The sequence below is a fragment of the Calonectris borealis genome, chromosome 6 (genome assembly GCF_964195595.1).
Source record: "Calonectris borealis chromosome 6, bCalBor7.hap1.2, whole genome shotgun sequence".
In the NCBI taxonomy this organism is placed as follows: Eukaryota; Metazoa; Chordata; class Aves; order Procellariiformes; family Procellariidae; genus Calonectris; species Calonectris borealis.
In genome coordinates this window covers 11,460,866-11,483,050 of record NC_134317.1, presented here as the reverse complement: position 1 = coordinate 11,483,050, position 22,185 = coordinate 11,460,866, and the positions used below count along the sequence as shown (strand labels likewise).

Genomic DNA, 22,185 nt, shown 5'->3' with positions numbered 1-22,185 from the left:
TAACGGTATTTTACTCCTGGAAAGCAGCATTTCCCGGGGCAGAGCACTGCTCGGGGATGCAGGGCTCCTGCGTTCCCCTAGCCTTGCAGGGGGGTAGGTCATCTCACCTATCTCAGCTCCATTTTCCCAATAATAAAAATTATATTCTTTTCATATTTTCTATTTATATAGGAAAAGAAAGCACTTTGTAATCAACAGCAATAAGCGACAAAACCACGCACCCCAAGCCTTCGAGGACTTTGCATCCCGCTCTGGGACAGCTGGGCTGCAGCAGCACAACCGCTCTAGCACCAACACGCATCCCACCCGGCGGAGGAAGGACTGATTACATCTGCATTAATGACCCTCTTCTCCAACCCACCCAGAGTAGGTGGTGGTAATGGATGATAATTTGAATGAGAGCCAGACTTTAATTTTCCAGATGGCTGAGTAATAAGAGGTTGATGGGAATATGAAATGGATTGGTCACATCCAGGGCAGTCTCCAAAGAGTAAATTTTCCCCAGTCGATGACTTACGAGGTGCCGATAGCGGCCAGAGACCCCAGGGGGATGTTGGTAGCAGGCTTCTGGAGGTCTCCGCTCATATTGAACCCAGCCATCACACCTGTATTTTGTAGACAGAAACGCAATTTAGAGTTAATCTAAGTAATAACATAGATAATACATATTATAATATTAATATAATTTAATCAATCAGTTAATTGATTGTTTCAGAACAGCAACTGTATCACTTCATTGCACTTCCACACACACGAATACTGGCTCCCATCGATTGCTTGGTAAGAAACTGTTCGTGTCTTTAACAGAAGCAAGCCACCACTAACGCGTCTACAAAGAACCCTCTGTCCAGTTTGAACAATGCTGGGGCGGGGGGGGGAGCAGAAATCTGAACAAAACCCATCTTATCTTAATGCAAACCTCACAGAAGACAGTGCTGTCCAATTGTCAAAAAGAAAAATGCTACTGTTCATCACGGCAGCGCATTCAGCGGGTGGTACTACCCCCCCAGACCAGATCTATTACAGCTCCCTGCATTCACGGGGGACAACCGCCGTTACAAAACGGCCTGTCCTGTCCGTGTTTAATGACGATCACATGCGCATTTAGCAGAGGGAATAACAGTGCTCAGCACGTAGGTGGCACCTTCCAGCCAAGGGATCTGCTTTGGAAGTAGGCATTATCTCTACTTTGCAGATAGGAAAACAGAAGCGCTGAGAGGGCAAGTGATTGTCCCAGCGTCACGTAGAAAACACGTGGTAGGACTAAGAATAAAGTACTGAACTGTTATTTTAGGCCAGAGTACAGGGTATTGTACAATCAGGGACAGTCCTTAGCCTAAAAAATTACCATCTAAAGACACAAGAAAGGGAAACAGGATGGAGCAAAGGATCTCCATGTTCAGGCTAGGAACCTGAGGCACAAATGGCTTATCAGACTGTGCTGGTTTTGGCTGGGATAGAACTAATTTTTTCATAGTAGCTAGTATGGGCCTATTAAGCTGTCTTTATCTCAACCCATGAGTTTTCTCACGCTTCCGATTCTCTCCCCCATCCCACTGAGGGGGAGTAAGCGAGCGGCTGCGTGGGGCTTGGCTGGCGGCTGGGGTTAAACCACAAAAGTCCTTGTTGGTGGTCGGGCTTGAAGAGATAACAACAGGTTCGACTGGAATGTGCTAGATCGAATTTATAGCTGTTATTGCTGTTTAGCGATTAATTGGCAGGCTCCTGTGTTTGCCATGGGGCTCGCTTGCCTCACTGTATATGGGAGCGTAGTGCTCGTTAGTGGCTGCTTTTTGCTTTGGCTGCTTGCTGTGCTGCTTGTCACCTCATGTGCCCGGGAACACTTGGATAACAGCAGTGGCCACGTGCCTGGGCTGGCAGGTGGCCGGGGCATCGCTGTTGTTTCTGTACTGCTGAACTGGACAGGATGGAACTCCAGTGTGAACTCCAGTCGAAGGGACTGTGACCTGTGGATGAGTCCACGTGGGAGCACGACACTCCGAAGCGTCTGTGGCCGTGGATAAGTCCACACCAGAGCAGGTACATCTCGAAGCGTCTGTGGCCATGGTTATGTCTGTGCCACAGCAGGTATACCTCCGAAGGGATTGTGGCCCAAGGATAAGTCCACACTGGAGAAGGTACACCTCGAAGCATCTGTGGCTGTGGGTAAGGCGACGCTGGAGCAGGTATATCTCTGAAGGCGTTGTGGCCCATGGAGAAGGCCATGCTGGAACAGCTGCACCTCAGAGTGACTGTGGGTAAGTCTATGCCGCAGCAGGTATGGCCCTGGAAAGACTGTGGCTCATAGATAAGGCTCCACTGGAGCAGGTACACCCTAAGGGACTGCAGTCTGTGGATAAGTCCAAGCCGGATCAGGGCAAGGGCAGGAGTTCATTGCAACGTTAAACCCTATAACCTGGTCCAAAGGGACCAGGGGTGGAGACTGTAATGGAAATACCTTTAAATTGTTGTAACCCATGATTTGAGTTGCATGTTATAGGAATTACTATAGCAGGAACCACCTGAACCAATGGAGGAGAAGCCTTACAAGAAGCAGTGCAAGTGCAGCAGTGACCCCACCTGAGCCGGCTTCGGTGCCCAGTAACTCCACACAACACACCACCTCTGCTGACCTGAGTGATCACCATAACAGATGGAGCCCAAGGTCATGGACTAAATGAACTCAATGGACATTTTGTAGACATTTGTGGACATTTTATGGACATTTTACACGGGTGATCCATAGACTAAGGGAATGATATCTGTGTATTATATCAAAGGATGGGAAGGGGGGTGGTGGTTACTGAGGATGTGTTGGATAGTGTGGGCATGACGTAAATGGTATGGAATAAGGGGTGGAGAATGTGCTGGTTTTGGCTGGGATAGAATTAATTTTCTTCACAGTAGGTGAAGGGGGTGAACATAGGGGCTATGTTTTGGATTTGTGCTGGAAACAGTGTTGATAACACAGGGATGTTTTTGTCATTGCTGAGCAGTGCTTACACACAGTCAAGGCCTTTTCTGCTTCTCACATTGCCCCACCAGCGAGTAGGCTGGGGGTGCACAAGGAGCTGGGAGGGGACATGGCTGGGACAGCTGACCCCAACTGACCAAAGGGATATTCCATACCATATGACGTCATGCTCAGCACATAAAGCTGGGGGAAGAAGAAGGAAGGGGGGTATATTGGGAGTGATGGCGTTTGCCTTCCCAAGTAACCATTATACGTGCTGGAGCCCTGCTTTCCTGGAGGTGGCTGAACACCTGCCTGCCGATGGGAAGGAGTGAATGAATTCCTTGTTTTGCTTTGCTTGCACACGCGGCTTTTGCTTTACCTGTTAAACTGTCTTTACCTCAACCCACGAGTTTTCTCACTTTTACTCTTCCAATTCTCTCCCCCATCCCACCGGGGGGGAGTGAGCGAGCAGCTGTGCAGGGCTTAGTTGCCGCTGGGGTTAAATTACAACAGAGACTTTGCCCACAATTGAAGAAGGAATCATACCAGACTTGGCAAGAAAACACAACTTTTGCATTGAATTATCCCAAAACTTTTCCTAGAAGACTTCAGATATCTGCTATTAAAAAAAAAAAAAAAAATCTGTGATTTAGAATCCTGATGAGAATTTGGACAATTTGAAGGCAAGACAGAAGAGCCTCTTTAAGATACTAACTTCTGTCCATCACTGTCCCACCCCTCGGATGTCAGACTAATGTTTTCATAAGGACGCGTGGGCCAGGTGCCAGCTAGCAGTGCTCATGGGACGGTCCCTGGGAGCCGGGGTGAGATCACCACAGAACAACAATGAGGAGGAGGAAGCCAACTCCATGGCGCTCGCAGCATCTGCCAGCCCCAGCAGCGGGGGACCGACCACGCATCAGTCCCCCATCGGCTGCCAAGTCCAGCAGTCATTCCTCATTTTCAAAGGGCACAAGAATGACAAAGTCAGTCTCTGAGGCTGCAAATCTGAGTGACTACAGCTCTAAATCAGCAACAACCCATTGCATTTTAAAGCTCAAATACTGACTGCTGCTCAGGAGGATTTTCGCCCAAAACGAAGGGTAGACAGGAGCCGTGGGACAAATCCCAGGGTAAAGGGGACAAACCCAGCTCAGCTGGATGGGTGCCTTCCCTACAGACCTTGCATGGCCACCGACGGACTGCCAACAGGGAGCAACGGTTGGGTTGCTAATGGGGGAACAGGGGCTCATCTCCCTCTTCCGTCCCAGGCTTTGCTGTGCGTCTTCATAGCTCCATCTCCCCATCTGCTAGATGGGAATCGTAACACTTCCTCTCCTCACTGTGCTGCCGTGATGATAGCACGTTAATGAGCACAAGGCACTCAAATGTTGCCAAATGCATCACCTAAGCATCCAGGGCTTTATTTATTTATTATTAATATTTTTCCCTTGATCGTCTTTTTTCTTCCCCCTTGATCGTCCTATCCAGCAGACATTTTCTTCTGTCCTCCTCTCCACCACAGAGCCAGAGCCCCAGCAGTCCCCATGGGCTCTTGGCATTCCTCAGCTCCTGGAAGAGCTGTCTTCCAGATTCAGACCAGATTTGAATCCTTGACACCATACCGAAAACATTACAAATCAAAATGAGTTCTTAATTTTCTCCCGGAAGACTGTTCTATGGACGTACTTCTGAACAGCACTGCTAAAAGCCCGTCAACGGGTGCGCTTTTCCCCGGATAATGCTTCGAAGTGCTGTTCAAGCACTGCTCCTTTTAAACAGCTACACAACAGGCTTAGCTGGATGTGGGAGAAGTTAGGAAGGCAGAATTCCATGGAAATGGTCACAGACATCATGCTAAATGAAGCTGCTATGAAGCGCTCTTTGGTGACTTTGCAATTCAGGGGCAAAGCAGAAAGCTGAGAATACTCTGAATTTTGCTTCCAAAGGGAGCAAACTATTGTCAGAAGGACAGCTGTTAATCTCATGTGCCTCTTGGCCAAGCTTCCCAAACATCTGGCACCACCTCTAAATCTCCCAGCTTGAGCTTGACTCACCTCTTCCTCATCCAAACTCCTACCTCAGCAAAGCGCTGGGGAAACACCAAAATGGCGTTTTCTGGACTGAATATGAAAAAAGTTGAAGACGTGAGTCATCTGTGCAGCGATGACTGCACAGCCCAGGCCGCCTCATTGCCTCCCTCTCGCAGACGCACGCATATTCAGGAGCAGCCAGGAGATGATCTGCCAGAGCCCACGTAAACGGGATCTTGAGATCAATGACTGACCTCCTACCTGGCAGCGACTCGGGGTCAGACCCAGGTTAGTGCACACCATTAGCTTCTGTCAGGACCCCCAGGAGGTCACCAGAGTCTCATGGCTTCCACTACCAAAGGCCAAGGCCACCGCAGAAGGAACCAACATGGATATTCTCAGCCACTAAATCTCCTCTGTGCTGCAACTATGCCTCAGACCTGACTAGTACAGAAGGAGGGACAATCTGGTAGTACAGAAGTATGGACAATGCTAAAGCCACCTCTCCACCACCACCCAGAAAGTAATTTTCCAGGCAGGATGACAGCTGCCAAAGAGCAGTACTGAGAAGGTCTTTTGCGAGCAGCAGGCTAACCACCCCACTTTTCAATGAAAGGACAATCTGATTAATTTTCAAAAAAAGCTAAACAACCTCCACCATCCATAGCCTCCGTCACCCCCTGCCAGAGAACTGGTCTGACTTGCAAGCAGCCACAAACAGCCTTTCCAGAAACTCTAACCACTCAAGAGAAGAAAAACCCTACACTTGCATATAAAATTCAACGACGTAGAGAAGTTGGGACGTTCCTTCCTCCAGACACAGACCTGTCCTTAGGGAAATGGCCAATCCCTTCTGAACTCAAGCAATCATATCTGCAGATTGTCCACGGAGAAAATTATCCACCTCTCTGTTTCAGCGAGATAGCAGGCTGGATTTTCCACACTGGCTATTATCTCAGAGAGCAGCAGATAATGAGAAAGCTTCTGGACAAGGAAGCATGAAAACATGGTCAACTCAGCCAGGAAATTATGGCTGAGACACTCTGTACATTGCTGCTATTCCCAGCGCAATCCTGTCCTGGGCACCATCCAGGCGGTCAACACATGCACGAGGGGACCACCTACATTGTACGTTAGACACAACCATCAGCTCCACCAGCTCCAGCTTCTAACTCTACCAGCTATGGCTTATAACTGTAGATAGGACTGCTTGCAAACACCCATTACATTTTCCAACAAATTTACTATAAAATATAAAAGGGGTTTTTTTTCCCTTCACCCAAGAGATGAGGAATGGAAAATCTTAGATAAGAATTGTAGCTAATCTTTTAAAAGGGCCAAATTCTCCACTGATGTAAGATGGCACCTCTCCATAGACTTCAATGGAGTTGTGCCAGTTTACATCATCCAATAACTTAGCCCAAAACTTCTAAATCTATTTGCTGTCATTTTTGAAAGTGCCAAATATGGTTTATTTCAGAACTGGTTTCAGCACGATGATATTTTCCACTAACGCCACTTCAAACGTCGTCTTACTTGTATCACATGACAACACACTTCTTTCATTAGACAGAAAACCTTGGGGATTTAGCAGAAAAAGGAAAACATTCTCTGCACAAGAGAAACAACATTTAACTGCATTTTAAACCTGCACTGATGGTTGCATGGCTGCTGCGACTGCCGCTGTGCAGTCCTAGGAGCTGAACGTGGGCAAGCAGCTCCCGAGACTCCTTCCCCGTGCAAAGCCCTGGTTAGATGGGTAGCTGGGTGTGTGTGTATCACAATGTGGCAGCAAAACATGTGCATAAAGAAGGTATTTACAAATATGCAGAAACACATCTGGTTAATGCACAGAATCTCTATAGGGGTATGCTCACACCTTCCGTAGTGAGGACGTTAGTCTTTTTGAGTGAAGCCAGCAAATCCGAGCCTTCCATGCCCATGCACTCCCATTTAGGCCAGCTCTAGATGTATGTTTTGGATCACTCAGCTACTTCTTTCTTATTAAATGACAAACTTGGGGGAATAAGACCAGCTGCACTGCACATCCAGCTGAAATGGTTTAAACAGCTATTACCCAGGAAGCCAATGGACCAGCCTCTGCTTAACACCGCTCAACTGTAAAATCAGGATAACTTCACTCACATTGCTGGAGTCGTACCAATAAAATACAGAAAAACAGAGAAAACAACCGGACCTGCAGCAAAATTATCAAAGGAGGCTGCTCGTAGAAGGCAGCATGTTGCTACCAGTCTACAAAAGGCTGGGATGACCATCCTTGGCCGCAGTGCCCTGGCCAAGGCAGCGGCTCCTCCTGCCCATTCGGTCCCGGCGAGGGTCTCCCCACAAGTCCCGCTCCCCCTTCCCCAAGCGGCTGCCCCTCTTTGCTTACCAGCCTGTGTTTCTGCAGCTTCAGTTTCACTGCTATTTCTGGTGGAAATGGGCAACTTAAAGCCACTTTTCTGCACATGCCAGAGACCGAACTTAAACCAGTTGAATTCAGATAACCATTTCGGAGGGTGAATAGAGAGCTTATTCTGAGGAGATCAAAATAGTTTCACTTCAAAGGGGAACATTTCATCTCAGAAAGGCCCAAACATTTTGTTTCACAATTTCCTAAACATTTTTTTTAAAAAACTTTGTTATCAAAACAGCATCTTAGATTGTAAACTAGCATATGCTAAAAATTAAAAAGAGTAAACACAAGGTTTAATAATAAAAGATAAACAGAACATTGCTGTGGGTCACAGAAATGTTTCAAACTGGCTCAAAATAACCCCGCAAAACTAAACAACATATTGTGAAACTCTCCCCAAATTTCTGATGCATCTTAACGCAAAGGATTTTGCTTCCAGTGCTTTGGCCGGGTCACTGCGGGGGTCCCAGCAGAAGCGGGTACCACTTGGGGACGGTGCTGGGCAGGAGCAGGAGCACAGGCTGGAGGTGACAGCCTGGGAGTGACGTTTGGACATCCCTGCCGCTCCTTTTCACCGGGAGGTGCTGGGGCCCGACGCTGCCGCTCGCTCGCAATCTGCATCAGGCTGCCTGCCCTGCGCCGGAGGCGCTGGCAACCCTATCGCATCTCTCCAGCCTGCTATTAATGCCGCTGCCAAACCCACCCTTGAAATGTCATCTCCAATCTCGCGGACCGCCTGTCCTGCTGGCGGGCTCGGGCTGCGTCCAGGCAGCGCCTGCAATGCAGTGGGAAGCAGCTCTGCCCCAGCACGTGGTGACCCCGAGAAACCTGGGGTCCCCTCTGCAGCCCTGGCATCGCACCCCCGTCGTGGGCGAGGAGCGAGCTAAGCCAGCGCGGGACATGCGGGACGTGGGGGAACCACAGCCCTCACCCATTGCCCCGGCCCTGGATGTGAGCTTTATTCCCAGCACTTCTGAAGTTGCACTGGGCTCCCCATTTGTCATCTGCAGCAGGGAAGTCTTGACCCCCACCCTAAAAATTCCTTAATCAGATCACAAGTTCTTTCATGTAGAGCACCGAACACAACCCTACGTTTTATGAGGCTCCTGAACTCCACAGTGCTACAAACAGCAATAACAGGAGCAATAGCGATGTTATATGGTACCACTGGCACCGCTAGTCCGAAGGAATATAATTTAAACCCTGTAAATAACCAAGCAATTAAAAAGAATGCATGAAAAAGCTGTGCAGCAACCAAAGTAATTATACATCAGCCCAAACTGTATTTTCAGAGAATGTTTAACATTACTACTGGTATTACTACTGCTAACTAACAGAGCAACAGGCTGCCAGGGCTTTAAATAAATTATATCTATTAGCTTTGGCATTCTTCCTAGCAGCCAAGCATTAGCAGTGATGAAGAACCAGTTAATACGGCTAATCATGGTAATTTTCTGCACAGCTTTGTCATAACTATTCCTTCTTCTATAACCAGGGAGTTGGAAAAAACTGCTTTCCTGCATCAGAGGCAGGGCTCATGGGGAAGGCCTCTTTCTTTGGCTGGGGGACTCGCTTGGGCCAGGCAGAAATAACAAAAAAGAGGGCAAAAGGCAACTTCTCCCTGGTGCCGATAGTTCAGGCAGGTGAGTTTTCCAGGAGGAAGTCTACACGGAGGCAATAGCCAGCCTGATAAGCTGGAAAAGAGGATTTCAAAGGAAAATTTGAAGTCCTGCACTAGGTGCACCTGACAAAGTGACTTCTTCTGCTACCGGACCCTTCCTCCAGTCCCATTGTTTCACAAAACCCTTTAGTTTGTCTCCCTGTACTGCAGCAATTCTGTGAACAACTTCCAGCGAGTTGCTTAGAGCTAATCCTCTGAAAATTCATTCTGTAATCCAAGGATTCATCGCTATGGAAACTGCTTATAATCGGTACTTTTTATAGCTTAAAAAACCCAGCATCAACAAAAGGTATTGTAACTCCAGTTGACAGTTATTTCATTCCCACTGGAGACTGCCAGCTTTGGAAAGGGAACATGGATCTTCCCGGCAATTTAAGGGAATGAATAATATGAAAGCATCCAATTAAGCTCATAAACGTGAGCTCTGCTGACACGCAAAGATGCATCCGTGACACCGTGCAGAGAGTGGTGGGTCAGCATCATGAGCGATGGCATCAGCCCAGCTCGGCCACCCGCCCGCGGTAAGGATGGAGGGAAATCCCTCCTGGCTCTCCCCACCCTCCCACTGCAACCAAGTCATAAGGCTTAGCTAATAAGATAAATCATGATCGGCACTTTTAAAAAGGCTTGATGGCTTGTGGCCTGACAGCACTAGCCAGGATCAGTGCCTGAGCCTTGTCCTTGGCAGGGAGGGATTTACACCACCCATAGGGTTGACCAGCAGTTTCTGACCACAGAGAGACAGAAGAGCACATTCAAGTGAACAGGACAGGAGTGTGCAAAACTTGAGATGCTGGAGGAAAGCCTGAACGTTTTGAATCGACCGCATGAGTCTGCTGCGGCCGAGTACGGTCCCGCTCGCCTCGCCTGGCAGCCCTGAGGAACTCCCCTTGCTTCTGCTCATCTCTGAGATGTGACTGTGGAGGGAAAGAGGGGGAGGACAAAACTTACGGCACCTGTGGCAGCTGGGAAAAACACTCCAAAAACAGTGAAGAAGGACTCCCCCTGGCTGTAGTCCGGCAGCGTGTTGTTCAACATAAGCTCTTCAGAGTAGCCGACGAAGCCGTGCTCTGCGAAGACACGGAGAGCAAGAGGAGAACCTCAGAAACGAGAGGGACTGCAGGAGACCCTCCAGCCTGCTCTCAGTGACCACCCGTCCTCTAAACACATGCGACAGCAGGGAGAGTTTGAAAGGATGAATGTCAACTTATTTGGTGGGGGGAGAAGGCAGAGAAGAGGTCAGTGTGGTCACAAGGGAGCAAATGGCAGGGAAAGGTGCAGCGGTGCAGGCCAGCACGTTGAGAGGCACCACCAGGTGGGTGGCTCTCGCCAAGCCAGAACATGGATCGTATCGAGTCCCGTCTGCAAGCAAGGAGGACATCTCCCTGTGAAACCTGTCCATGGAGGAAAACTGGCTGCAGGGATCAGCTAATATTTATACTTACTTATTGATGCCACTTTAACCCTCTTCCCAAATAGAGCAAAATCATACTGCCATAAGACAACTGCATCCCTGAGCAAGCCCTCACACCATATCCCAATTCTGTGTTTCTGCCACTCAAGCTCCTGCACAGACAAGACCCGAGACGTGCCCATGCTGTGAAGCTGCTACCAACACACCCAGTTTATACACTGGTTGCCAATGAGCCCAGAGCCAATAAAGCCAGTTTGCTGCAGGGTGGGCTCTCCCCTACAAGATGGGTTTCCCAGGAGAAGGAATAAGGTGCTCTAAAATTGCCCACTGCCGCGTTGTGCACATACCCTCCTGATGCCATTGCTCTCCTGTTGCTGCGTTATCATCTCCAAACCAGGGCTAAACCTGGGGCTGTGCACCCCAACCAGCCGCCCCCCTCCCAAATCTTCTGCAGATGTTTATCGCGGCGCAACAAGGAGCAAATGGCGAGACCTTGGGCTGTGCCCCACTCCCCACACCGACTTCTGCCAAGTCTTTCCAAGGTCATAGACGCACCAGTTCTACTTTCCCAACAAAAAGTTTTACAGAAGATAGGAGGGAGGGGAAAGCAACAGGTGGGATACCAACGTCATGCAACTGGTTTACTGGGTATGTAATGGAGGATCCTGCTCCCTCACTTCACACTGGAAGGACAGGTCAAATTCTTCCACAAACCTGGATTTGTTAGGAATAGTTGAGCCCGACAGCTGACGTGCCATGCGTTAATTAGGAAAGGTTTTAGATACTTATAGGTAGAAAACATAACTCATGAAAGCAGGTTAAGGAATTAATGATACATCTATGAAATTAATTTCATTTTCAACAGGCAACACTGCTTTTTAATGGAGTATCTTAACCTGTGGAAACTTCTCGTCCCTGTCAGGAATCCAAATGCTCGTGCCAGCTGGGGGTGGGAGGTGAGCAGTCGGTTCCTTTTTTTCTTCTGCCACTACAATCTATTTTCACAAGACATGTGACTGCAATAACTTGAATTTTCTCATTAGCAGGCAGGATGTTGTTTATGGCTGCACAGGGTAATGGCCAGAAATTAAAAAAAGACTCCATCAAAGCTGTCCCATGCCTCAAAGACAACATTAATGATGTTTGGACAATAGATTAAACCGGAAAATTAAATCAGAGCTCTGAACGCAAGACATATCCATTTAAAGTCTCAGAATATAACTAACCACAGAGCTTTGAAGTTGCCACAGAAAAATCCTATAGATAATCAAAAGTTTCCTATTACATCTGCATTCATTGTGTTGCCCAAACATGGATGGAAACACACTGATGGAAGAACTCTCCTGCTGCTAGGCTTTTTAAAAGCACCAGCTATCTTCACTAGGAACAAGTCCCAGACGAGATTTAAAGGGAATAAGCTCAGCGCAACACACTAACCTTTGGACCTCACAGATGTCTGCAGCTTCTGGAGAAATAAAGGGGGCATTTGTGTAGGCTGTATGTTCCTGCAAGACCAGACCTGAGCTCCTTCAACTGGAATTCGTGCCCACGATAGCACGGCACATGGGCTGGCTGCAAAGCTCCCACCAAACTGCTTGAGGAAAATTTCAGTCCCTGGCCAAGGGATTTTTCACAAAGTAGCTCCTCATAGAAATGTTCATGTTTCATTAGTAAAACAACAGGAGCGGACAAAATATTCATCTTGCCCCAAGGAGATCTGCAGACCTTCTCCAAACTGTGCTTCACAGCAGCAGCATCCAATGTATCTATGTCACTCTTGATTCTTAAAAATCTCCTGTGAAGTGGACTCTAGCCTCTCTTGATGGTTTACTCTCATATTTTCATGTCTTTATCATTTAGGTTTCCCCTACTGTCTAACCAAAATCACCCTGTTTGAAGTTCATGATGCTATTTCTTGTCTGATCCATAAGCTATTTGCATTTTTTAATAGCATCCTTTCACCTACTGGAAATAGTTCCCAAACCTCGACTGGCACCATCGACGGTTTCTGCCAGGCTGTAAAGCTTTATGTTTGTCTTCATCAAACCACAACTCGTTCTTTTCACACCACTTCCCAGCTTGGGCGAAGTCATCTGGAAGTCCGACCCTCTCAGCCAGGCTGCTGGGAGCCCTTCCCAGCTGGGGGTCATCTGCAAATTGAAGCTGCATATTCTCTTTGCCATCATCCAAGCAGTTAAGGAAAATACCAAGTAACACCAAACCAGAACCAGACCCTTGCAGAACCTCACCAGGCACAGCGTCCTGCTTTGCAAGTGAACCATCTCCAACCGGGGTCTTCCAACCGGATTTTGGGGCTATGTAATTCAACAATGGGCTGATCCAGGCACTTAGGGTGCCTTATGTCTCCTTTCTCATACAAAAGGCCAAGTATACAACCAGACTACATTTTCCGTGATACCATTTTGGCCATACCATGGCCAAAGAGAGATCATGAGACCCATGAGTCTGTCTGATCTGCACCTGTGTGCATCTGACCCCTATTAATATTAAGCAGCCAAATGATCCCTTGTGCTCCATCCATTCGTCTGCTATTCCCTTTTCCTACTTTATTCCCCTAAGTTTAAATCCTGAGTGGAAGAGACAAAGCTCGAAACCATGGCAGATGTCACTGAAACCACAGAAAACGACAGCCATGGATTTGTTGAAAGAGCCACAGGATGCGCCTACGACTCTATCCCACTTCTGCTTCCCTTCTCCGGCTCTGGCGGGCGAGAGGAAGCCCAGCCATTCCACATTTCCCCTTTATACAGAACCAGGAGCTTTCTTGTCTAATTAAAGAAAAGTTCATCCAAATGTTACTTTTATTGCAACCTCCTACCTCAGTCAATCACCCTCCCGTGAAGCAAATCTCATGTCTCTCTTGATCGGTTTTACACCAGGATTTGCAATCGCCATCAATTTAAGCAAGCTATCGGCACGCGACCGCGGAGCTGAGAACAACACGCTGTGAGCATCTCCTGGCTGCCCTCCTGCCTGCCACCGGCGCGAGTCATCTGTGACCTTTCAGCTGTCATATTAATGGGACTAATTGTAGTTGACGGGGCAATTGGGCTGAAAATCATCCAAAACAAAACAGGAATCAGCAACTGAGACCAATCGGTTAAACCAACAGAGCACTCGGTCGGTTGTTCACAGAGTCAATTATCCACATCCCATTGAAAGTGCACTTCAAAAGGACGAGCTTCGGAAGGAGGAGGGAAGGAAACGCGATAGGGTCTATATTTGGCTCTCTCATCTCCAAACAAGGCAAGATCATTTTATTGAATTTTTTTTTTGTAAGGGGATCTTTTCCTCCAGCTTACTGCTGGGTACATGAGAACCAAGCCAGATTCCTCCCTCCTCGCTCATTACAAAATGTTTGTCTGACAAATTTTGCTCTCCATTAATTTATGCAACCCCACAGCCTCTAAATCCTGCCTTTAATGATCCTGCTCTCGGCTGGCTTGCAGAGGGCTGGAGCTGAAGTGCTATAAACAATCTTCCCGGTGTCATGCTAGAAGGAAAAGAATCTGGTTCCTTCCCTGTGCCGTGTCAGCCTTATGGGAAATGCACAATAAAGAGCAGTAACAATTTATTTTCACCATTAGATACTCAATAAGGAGCAGGCAAATAATGGGTTTCTCAAGTGGTTGAGCTGAAGTAAATAAACAACAGGGAAAAAAACTGACTTAGAGCAACATCTGAATTATTCCTGTGATTTTTGACAAATTAAGCCCTTCCAGTTGCCCTTTTTAAAATGATGTAATAAACAATAAAAACCACCTAGCAAGTTTCAAATGGAAGAGCTTCCAGGATGAGCATCCTCCATTCACAAGCGCAGGGGGACCACAGGGGGCTGCACATCAGCCCAATGGAGGGAGGAGGAGGGGGAGGAAGAGGAGAAGGAGGAAGGTGGCCAGGATTCTCATGTCCCCCCAGCCACCACGGATGCTTGGGAGGAGGTACCAGCCTTTGCCTGGTTGCCACCGCTGCATCCCCCCTCTGCCCCAGCTGGTTCGAGCTTTTCTTGCACTTTCTCCCACTTCTCGCCCCGTGGAAGAGGATGAAAGCAGCTGAGGAGGTTTTCGGCACTTGGGACACCCCTTAGCAGGGCAGCGCCTCCGTGAAGCCCGGGGTTTCGGAGCGGGACTCAAGGAGGTTAGAGAAGGGGCGTGAGGCGAAGCCGTGGTTACGCGGGGTCAGGCCATTACGCAACGGCACAGAGGACGACGGCACTGCCAAGTTCCAGGCAACCTGGAGCTCATTACAGATTAGTCAAGTCTTGGCCAAATTCAATAAGCCTGTTCACAAGCTTAAGGTTAAGTAAACCCTGGCACCGAGGCAAGGGCTAAATAATGCAAAAATGGAAAACCACCTTCAGAAACAGCTCCCAGAAGACGGTCGCGTATTGCGCTCTGCTTGTGATTAGAGATTTTAATTACAAAGGTGAATGCTTAAGGCTTGAAATGGTGAGATTTTTTTCTTTTCCTAAATAAGTAAGCCCACACGTTCCCACCTGGAAGGTACTTGCTGAGATTTGCTTTCAGAGGAACAGCTGGAAGTGTTTGTCTTGCAGCACATTTCCCAGGTCTGACCCCAACATTTTCAGGATCTTGTGTGATGTAAGACATGGAGAGCCAAAGAGTAATTATCTATCCTTGGCATAATTATCTCCTCTCTCTCTCTCCCCCTCCCATTTCTTCTTCCATCTCTAAACCCTCCTGGCATAAGCTCTGAAATCCAGTCGTTCTCCTTGGACACCAGTCCAAGCACACCGGAGTGAGGTCCTGGTGCAGGTGCTGGAGAAAATGGGAACGGTCCTCACAGCCTGGTCCCACAGCTGCCATCCTCACCTGAACACACACCCCTGAAGTAAGATAAAGTTTCATTCTCACCAGCCACATGCTTGCGTTTTCCTCCTCCAACCTCTCAGCCGAGGGCAAGGTACAAGCCCAGGACTTCTGAGCTGTTAACTCCCCGGTGGGCAAGTCAAGCCCTGTCAGGTTGGTAACTCTCAGAAGTTGTGGTCTATCAGATGACTGTTGGGTGGCCTAAGCCAAATTAATTTCTACATAAGTCGAAGTGCTCTACAGCAGGAAAGGAGTGAAATTCTCCCTCCAAAAGCTCTTGCAACACTAATGCTTTCCCTGCCTGCAGAAGTTGTTCATCCATGGATGGTCTCATGGTCACCAAACTCACCAAAACGTACTTACTACCCACAGCCTATCACACAAGAACAGCATCTTCACTTGCCAAGGGAAAGTCAGGCATGCCTGGCTTTAATGAAGCAACGTTTTGATGCCAAACCACCACCAGCAATAGGTTTTTCAGCATCTCAGTGCGCAATTGCAGATACACAGGATTAACCACCCACACAGAAACTGTGGATGCAAAGAGATGGATGCAAAGCCATGAATGTCATCCAAACCCCACGGTCTTTTTATCTTCGTGTTCCCCCCATGCTGCGCAAAGGCTGAAATTTAATTTGAGGCCACAAGCAGCACAGGATCCTCTGACGCAACAGCTCTGAACGATGCTCTGCGCCGGCGCAGCCACGCTCCGGATGGCTCTGGGCTTCCCCAGCGAAGGGGGTACCCGCACGTGCTGGAGAACGACGTGGGTCCGGCTGTCCGCAACCACAGCCCAGCCACGCCAGGCAGCACGCCCAAGGAAGGTCACTGAAAACGGTGCCCCTCTCCAGCGGATTGGCATCATCAAAGAGGCAGGAAGAGGGCACCGGGGTCATGAATAACACTTGAATCACCTTTCCCAACAGAATAAAAAATAAATCAATCAAAGCGGTGCAGTCGCAAGCCCCATCCCTCCACACCCCTCCACGCACACGCTTGGCTTCCTGTGTTTGGGCTTAACGCCGACGCTAACAATCGCATTCCCAACGCTCTTCCAAGGCCGGGCCGCTCCTGCAGCCGTGCCTTTGCAACCATCCAGCTCCCGAGGTCTTCCCGGTGTTTTTTCCCAGGCAAGTCCAACACTCCCATCGCTACTCCCAGGCGTCGCCCCACTGCTGCCAGCCTGGAGCAGGGCAGGGGAGGCAGAGGTGTGTGAGAAAAACGTGGAAAGGTTGGGAAGGAAAACAGTGAGAGGGAAGCGGCGCTGGAGGTGGACGGAGGACAGTGTGGTGGTTTTTCCGTGCTACCGGTCACTGCTCAACTTGCTGTGGGCTGACCCTCGGCCTGTGAGATGCACGAACAGATTTTCACCAGAAAGTCCCAATCCTCTAAGAGACGGGGAACTGGTGAGTCATGGAAGCAAAGTGCATTAAGAGGCAGAGCTGCACTGGCAGGTACAGAGAATAAACATAACCTTCGCTGAACTCATACGGGGATACAAAAACGTTTTAACATCTTCCAGGACATCTCCTGCTTCACCTTTGGATATACAAGTTTTGGCTGGAAGACGGGGAAGAAACAGAAGGAAAAGAGAAGAGCTGCAGGGGAGCAGAGCTGGAGGAGGATGGGACGGACTGAAGAGGTCGATGCCCCTGTCCCCTGACAGCTACTGCTGGACTCACCCAAACCCCAAACCTGGGTTGCCCTTTCCTGCAGCCCCAGTGCAACGCGTGTGCCACGTGAGTCAGCGTGGATCAGTGCACATTTCCTACGAGCCAGGAGCACGTCTGCGCCATGCTGGATTTGTGGGCAGCAGCACAGCTCCGTAGCTGGAGATGGGGCACGTGTAGCCCAGCCCAGACGGAAAAGAGCACACACAAGACTTCTGATACCCGTCCCTGCAGATTCACCCTCCCTGTGTCACAAGTGATGTCATGCCTTGGGTTCGTCGCAGTCCTCAGGGCCACGTCCTACCTGCTGACAGCTCCCCAGCCTCAGTATTTCTGCTTTGGGAGTCTTAAAATAGGCGAGGGAAAAAATAGAGAGGAATTTTTGCGTTGAATACATGCAAGTCCATGACTGTGCAGTGATAAAAACGCAGCAATTCGCAATTAACACAACGGCAGGTGGGCACACTGACCGAGCAGAGCAGAAGGACTGCAGAGCGTCTGCTCGAGCTGCCGGGGCACTGGGAGATGGGGGATGCGGGAGCTCCCCAGCTCCTGCTCTACCCCACCCCAGCCCACGCCGCTGCTGGCGGCCCTAAGCACAACGCACTGGAAAGAAGGGGGGGTAAGATCGGGAAGGGACTAAATTCCCTCTGTAATTTCATCCCGAAATCCCAGTTAAACACATTTACTATCAAAAGAGCGCAGAGCGATCACAGACCCCGAGCCACAGGCAGCGGGAGCGAAAGCAGCAGCCCTGCCGCTGCTGTCTCCCCACGCGGCAGGATGGTGCCAGCTGAAAATGAAGCCCTGGGTGCCACAGCCGGCATCTCCCCACGCCTCGCTGGCCACAGCAAGTGGCCTCCTCAAAAATGCCAAACCAAAGCTGAGCAGCAAGAGGCAGCCCAGGGCGGGGAGAGGAGCCCATTGCTATTTTTCCACTTGTGGTGAACAAATAAGCTCCTATTTTATCATTAGCACTAGGGAGATGGTTTCATAAATTAGGACAAACAGCACACTTACGTTTCAAATTCGTCAGAGCTGCAAGTAGCAAAAAATAGACAAGTTTTAGTGAAAAAAAAAATTGGCAAGAGAGGGGTGGGGGGAGAAGGATCAGAGCAATTTTAAAGAAAGAAGGAAAGGAGTTCCCTTGCCCAAGACTTTCTCTGCACCCATAATAAGCCCGGCAAACCCAAAATGAGAGATTATGTAAAGTCTGTAATTGAAGGAGCGAAAGCCACAGTTAAAACAATCTAAAAAGGCCAAGCCCTGAGAAAGGCAACTCGAATCCCTTATCTTTTGATGGAAAAGAATGTGCTCCCTGAGATTAATGACGTGTTTACCCGAAAGGAAATCACCGCCCTTCTGAAGCAGCAAGTGTTTGTTCCTCCCGAGCCCCTGTTTTCTGCTCCAGAGCTGATCTCCCAAACCTCCTGTTTAAAGTCAACACACAATACTGCTTCCTGCCGCCATGGGCTCGAAGGGATCCCACCATTAACCCTCTCCCAAAAACCACCCTCCAGCACACCTGTCCGTCCCGGCAACTGCCGGCGGGGACGAAAACGGGGTATTTAGATCACACTTCGAGTGCCGGCATGGAGACGGGCATCACGCCGATGGCTGCCGGCAACCTTGCTGCGGGGCGATGAATCACCCCTGTGCATAAGTATTTCCCAGTTGAGCAGACAAATTAGCGAGCGTGGAGACTGACAGCGCTGTCGAGGGGAAGCACTCACTTGCCTGCTCTTCTCCGAAGTCTCCGGACGCAGCAGGCGACCTCTTCTCAAGTTGCTCGGGGTTTCGGCAGCGTGCCCGGCAGCCTGGCCTGCCGCAGGATGCTCTTGGAAAGAGGTTTAACACCGGCTGGTGCAACGGTCTGCCGAGTTACGGGAAGCACAGAGGAGCGTGGGATTTGTGCATTGAAAACCCTTGAGCGAGCAAGAAAGCCTAGAGCAGAAGCGCCGGGGGTGATCTGTTTAAGGAAACCTGCAAAAAGTCCGCTCGGGGACCACCAGTCCTTCGCATACGTGAGCAACCCAAGCACTGACATCCTCCCCCTCTGGTAAATGCACCCCCGGTAAATGCACTCACACTCCATCCCCGATCTCCTCGTGGAGCACCCCAGCCACGAGAGCCCTCAGGTTACGAGCATCCTCCTCTCCCTAAAGCCAACGGACCTGCAATAATGGGTGCTGGCCAACAGCTAAAAATAGCACAAAAGGCAGAAAAAACAAAGGGAGCTGCTTAATTCGGTCTCCGACTTCGTATTTAGCTAATGGGGCAATTTTCATTTGCGGGATGCTGTCACCTCTCTCAGATCACGAAGCAGCCTACGCTCCCCCCGAGCTCTCCCCAGCCACATCACGTCTCCTGCGGGACCGGGCTGGGTGGGAGGAAACCCTAATTTCTGCCCAACTCCCCGTGCGCCTGCTTTATCTCCACCTTGGCTTCGCGGGAGGATGGAGAAGTGGAAAACTACTGGCGCAGACAAGAGCACACAAAGAGCCCAAAAGCGCCCACACGGGCAGCTCCTCATCACGAAAGCCCAGCACCTTGGCACTGCTTAAATAAAGGAAAATTCAGGACTGTGCCCGCAGTGCACAGGGCAGTAGCTAGTAGAGCCCTTTGGCATGTATTCTGTCTGTACAGGTGTACTGGTGGGGTTTAATTTTTTTTTTTTGCAAAAAAAGCCAAAAAATAGGTATTTTCTGCAGGTGGAAAATCTGAAATGTTGATTAGGAGAAAAAAAGGAAGAGATTTTAACATGGGTATTTCAACTTTATAAAGGCCACTTATGTTTTTTATTATTTAATGCTAAGCACCAGACTTGCCATAATATATAAAATCCTTCCATTACTATTTTATTTTTTGATGTGGTATCCACTACCTGGCTTGTTCAGCGGTATTCAAACCAGCCAGTGGAAATGGTTTTATTCATTACAAAGAGGACGAGAAGTAAAACGTCCCTTACTTCACCCTTTTTCTAGGAAAACAGTTTGCATCAATGGGATATTATTATTAATTATAGAGTGGTATTTCTTGGAAGTCATGCCCAGAGTCCCTGGCCGTGAGAGGCTCTGCAGAACTTCTCCAATGAAAAACCCCAGCCTTGAGAAATCAGAATTTAGGCTGACTCAAGGCACAACAATTGGAGGAAAATGAACAGCATTTGAGCGGCAGCGGCGATGACACACATCCTTCGGACTCGCTGGACTGACCTGCTTTCTAACTCAGAGCTACGCCGTGTATTGCCTGGGACAAAGCCCAATCCCTGTCGATCAAATCCCCATCTTTCAAAAGAAAGCAGTTAATCAAAATGTAACGTAATCCACCGGACCCTGCCATGGTCTACAGTGTCTTCTGGATACTCATGACTAGAGCATCCCGTACTTCCAAGTGATGGATATATTATCCAGATGACAATGGTATTTCAAAAGAAAATTCTTCCGTTTGTTGATTTTTTGATTCTGTGTCCAAAAAGATAGTTTGATTTTATTTTTCGGAGGTTTTCATTATCCTCTGTACAAAACACACAGCTACAGCTTCAAGTCTAGTTTCAGACTGCAAACCAAACTGGACATCAAACAGTGTTTGATTTTGGAAAGGTTGAGCAAGATGTTGTTACCTAAAATGATCTTTTTTGTTTGTTTGAAACTATTAATTGAATTCAGTTTAAATCAGAGAATACATTTTCCCTACCAAAATCACACTTGTCAATGAATGCATTTCCCCTTTGAGTAGAAAAGAACACCAGCAAGAGCCACCGGGCCATCATCCAGGCCAGTGAAGGTACAACCAGGCTAAAATCTCTTACCTACAGCCAAAAAAGGCCAAAAATTGTTAACAGAAGCCAGCCAAGAAGATGACGAACAGCAGATAAGGACCCATGTCCCACGCAAAGTTTTCTCTTTAGCCTGGGAGAGGAATGTGAACTAAAAGTGAGGCGGCTGGAGAAAGAATCTAATATCTAGAAATTATCTTCATAAATTAAATTAAAAATAAGGAAAGCTGATTCAGGACACAGCTGAACTGTGACTGGAATTAAACACTGGGGGAATGAAAAAAGAGGAGGCAAAATATCTCCATTGTTTGAAAACAATTATGTAGTGGCACCAAAAAAAGAGGAAAAAAAAAAAAGTCGATGCAGTTAAATAAAGCTGTCCCATTTAAACACAGCAACAGGGAGAGATGGAGAGATTATGGGATGATATATATCTTCCTTCAGCCAGTTGATTTTATTAGGTCTCTAGCATTAAACAAGTTGCTGCTGAACGGAGAGCCTGCACGGGAGGTTTTATGGGGAGAGCGGGTGGGGAAAGCCCACGTGAAGGCAGCGTCTAGCAGGGGACAAAGCCAGCCAAGGTATTTCAGGATTTACTTACAAGCTCTAGGAAGACGAGCTTAGCATTGCCTCGCAGGGAAACAGCAAAGAAATTAAAGGTTAAATCAACCGCGTACAAAATCTGCTGTATAAATCAGCAGCAGTACTACCTATTAAGCAAGTTTAAACCTGTAACAACCTCTGCAAACCCTCTCCTGCTCCAGGGACGGACCCGGGCCAGCTTGGCCCTGACGGCACCGTGCAGTGGCACGTTTTAGGGTGTCAGAGGAGGCCAGGACCCCCCTCCTCCTCGGCAGCACGTGGCGGAGGGCAGCTCGTCCCATGCCCCATGTGGCCGCTCGGGTGGCACAGCCTGGAGAAGAGAAGCCTGAAGAGGAGCACAAGAGGTCTTCCAAGCAAGGTGGTTTAATGCAGAAAGGAAGGACGTCAGCTGGTCCCCAAGTCCTCGAGAGACCCAAAGCGGTGGGTTTTGGCTGCAGGAGGGGGGCTTAGCCTGCGATAGCTGTGACCAGAGCAGGGTCAGCAGAGGATTCATCATTAGAAATTTTTAAGAGCAGGTTAGACGCACGTGGCATCCCCAGCGCAGCCCAGCGGGTGCAGGAGGGAAGGGACCCGCAGGCCCTGAGCTCTCCTCCCCTCCTCCTTACCCGCCTCCTGGGAGATGCTTCAGGGCTCAGAAATCCCTCCTGGCCCCGGCGGAGTGGGGGCACAGGGATGCCAGCCCCGGCCCCCTGCGAGCAGCAGCTGTACCGACAGCCCGAGCACCCGCCGGCAGGCGAGACCGCTGCTCCTCAACAACGTCCTGCTGCCGGGTGTCCCCCAGCGA

The 22,185-nt window shown here is 49.0% G+C and overlaps 2 protein-coding genes across 5 annotated transcripts in view; one reads left to right on the top strand and one right to left on the bottom strand.

Annotated features, from left to right (window-relative positions):
• The window catches only part of PARP9 (poly(ADP-ribose) polymerase family member 9), a 542,373-nt gene that overhangs the window by 189,361 nt on the left and 330,827 nt on the right, over positions 1-22,185 (top strand). The window lies entirely within an intron of this gene.
• Positions 1-22,185, bottom strand: part of SLC12A8 (solute carrier family 12 member 8) — a 70,604-nt gene that overhangs the window by 17,658 nt on the left and 30,761 nt on the right. For all 4 annotated transcript variants that reach the window (XM_075152806.1, XM_075152808.1, XM_075152807.1 and 1 more), the window contains 2 exons: positions 10,043-10,156; positions 518-605 (listed from right to left, as the gene is read on the bottom strand). In XM_075152806.1, coding sequence (XP_075008907.1) covers positions 518-605; positions 10,043-10,156 — 202 coding nt within the window. The remainder of the gene's footprint in view (positions 1-517; positions 606-10,042; positions 10,157-22,185) is intronic.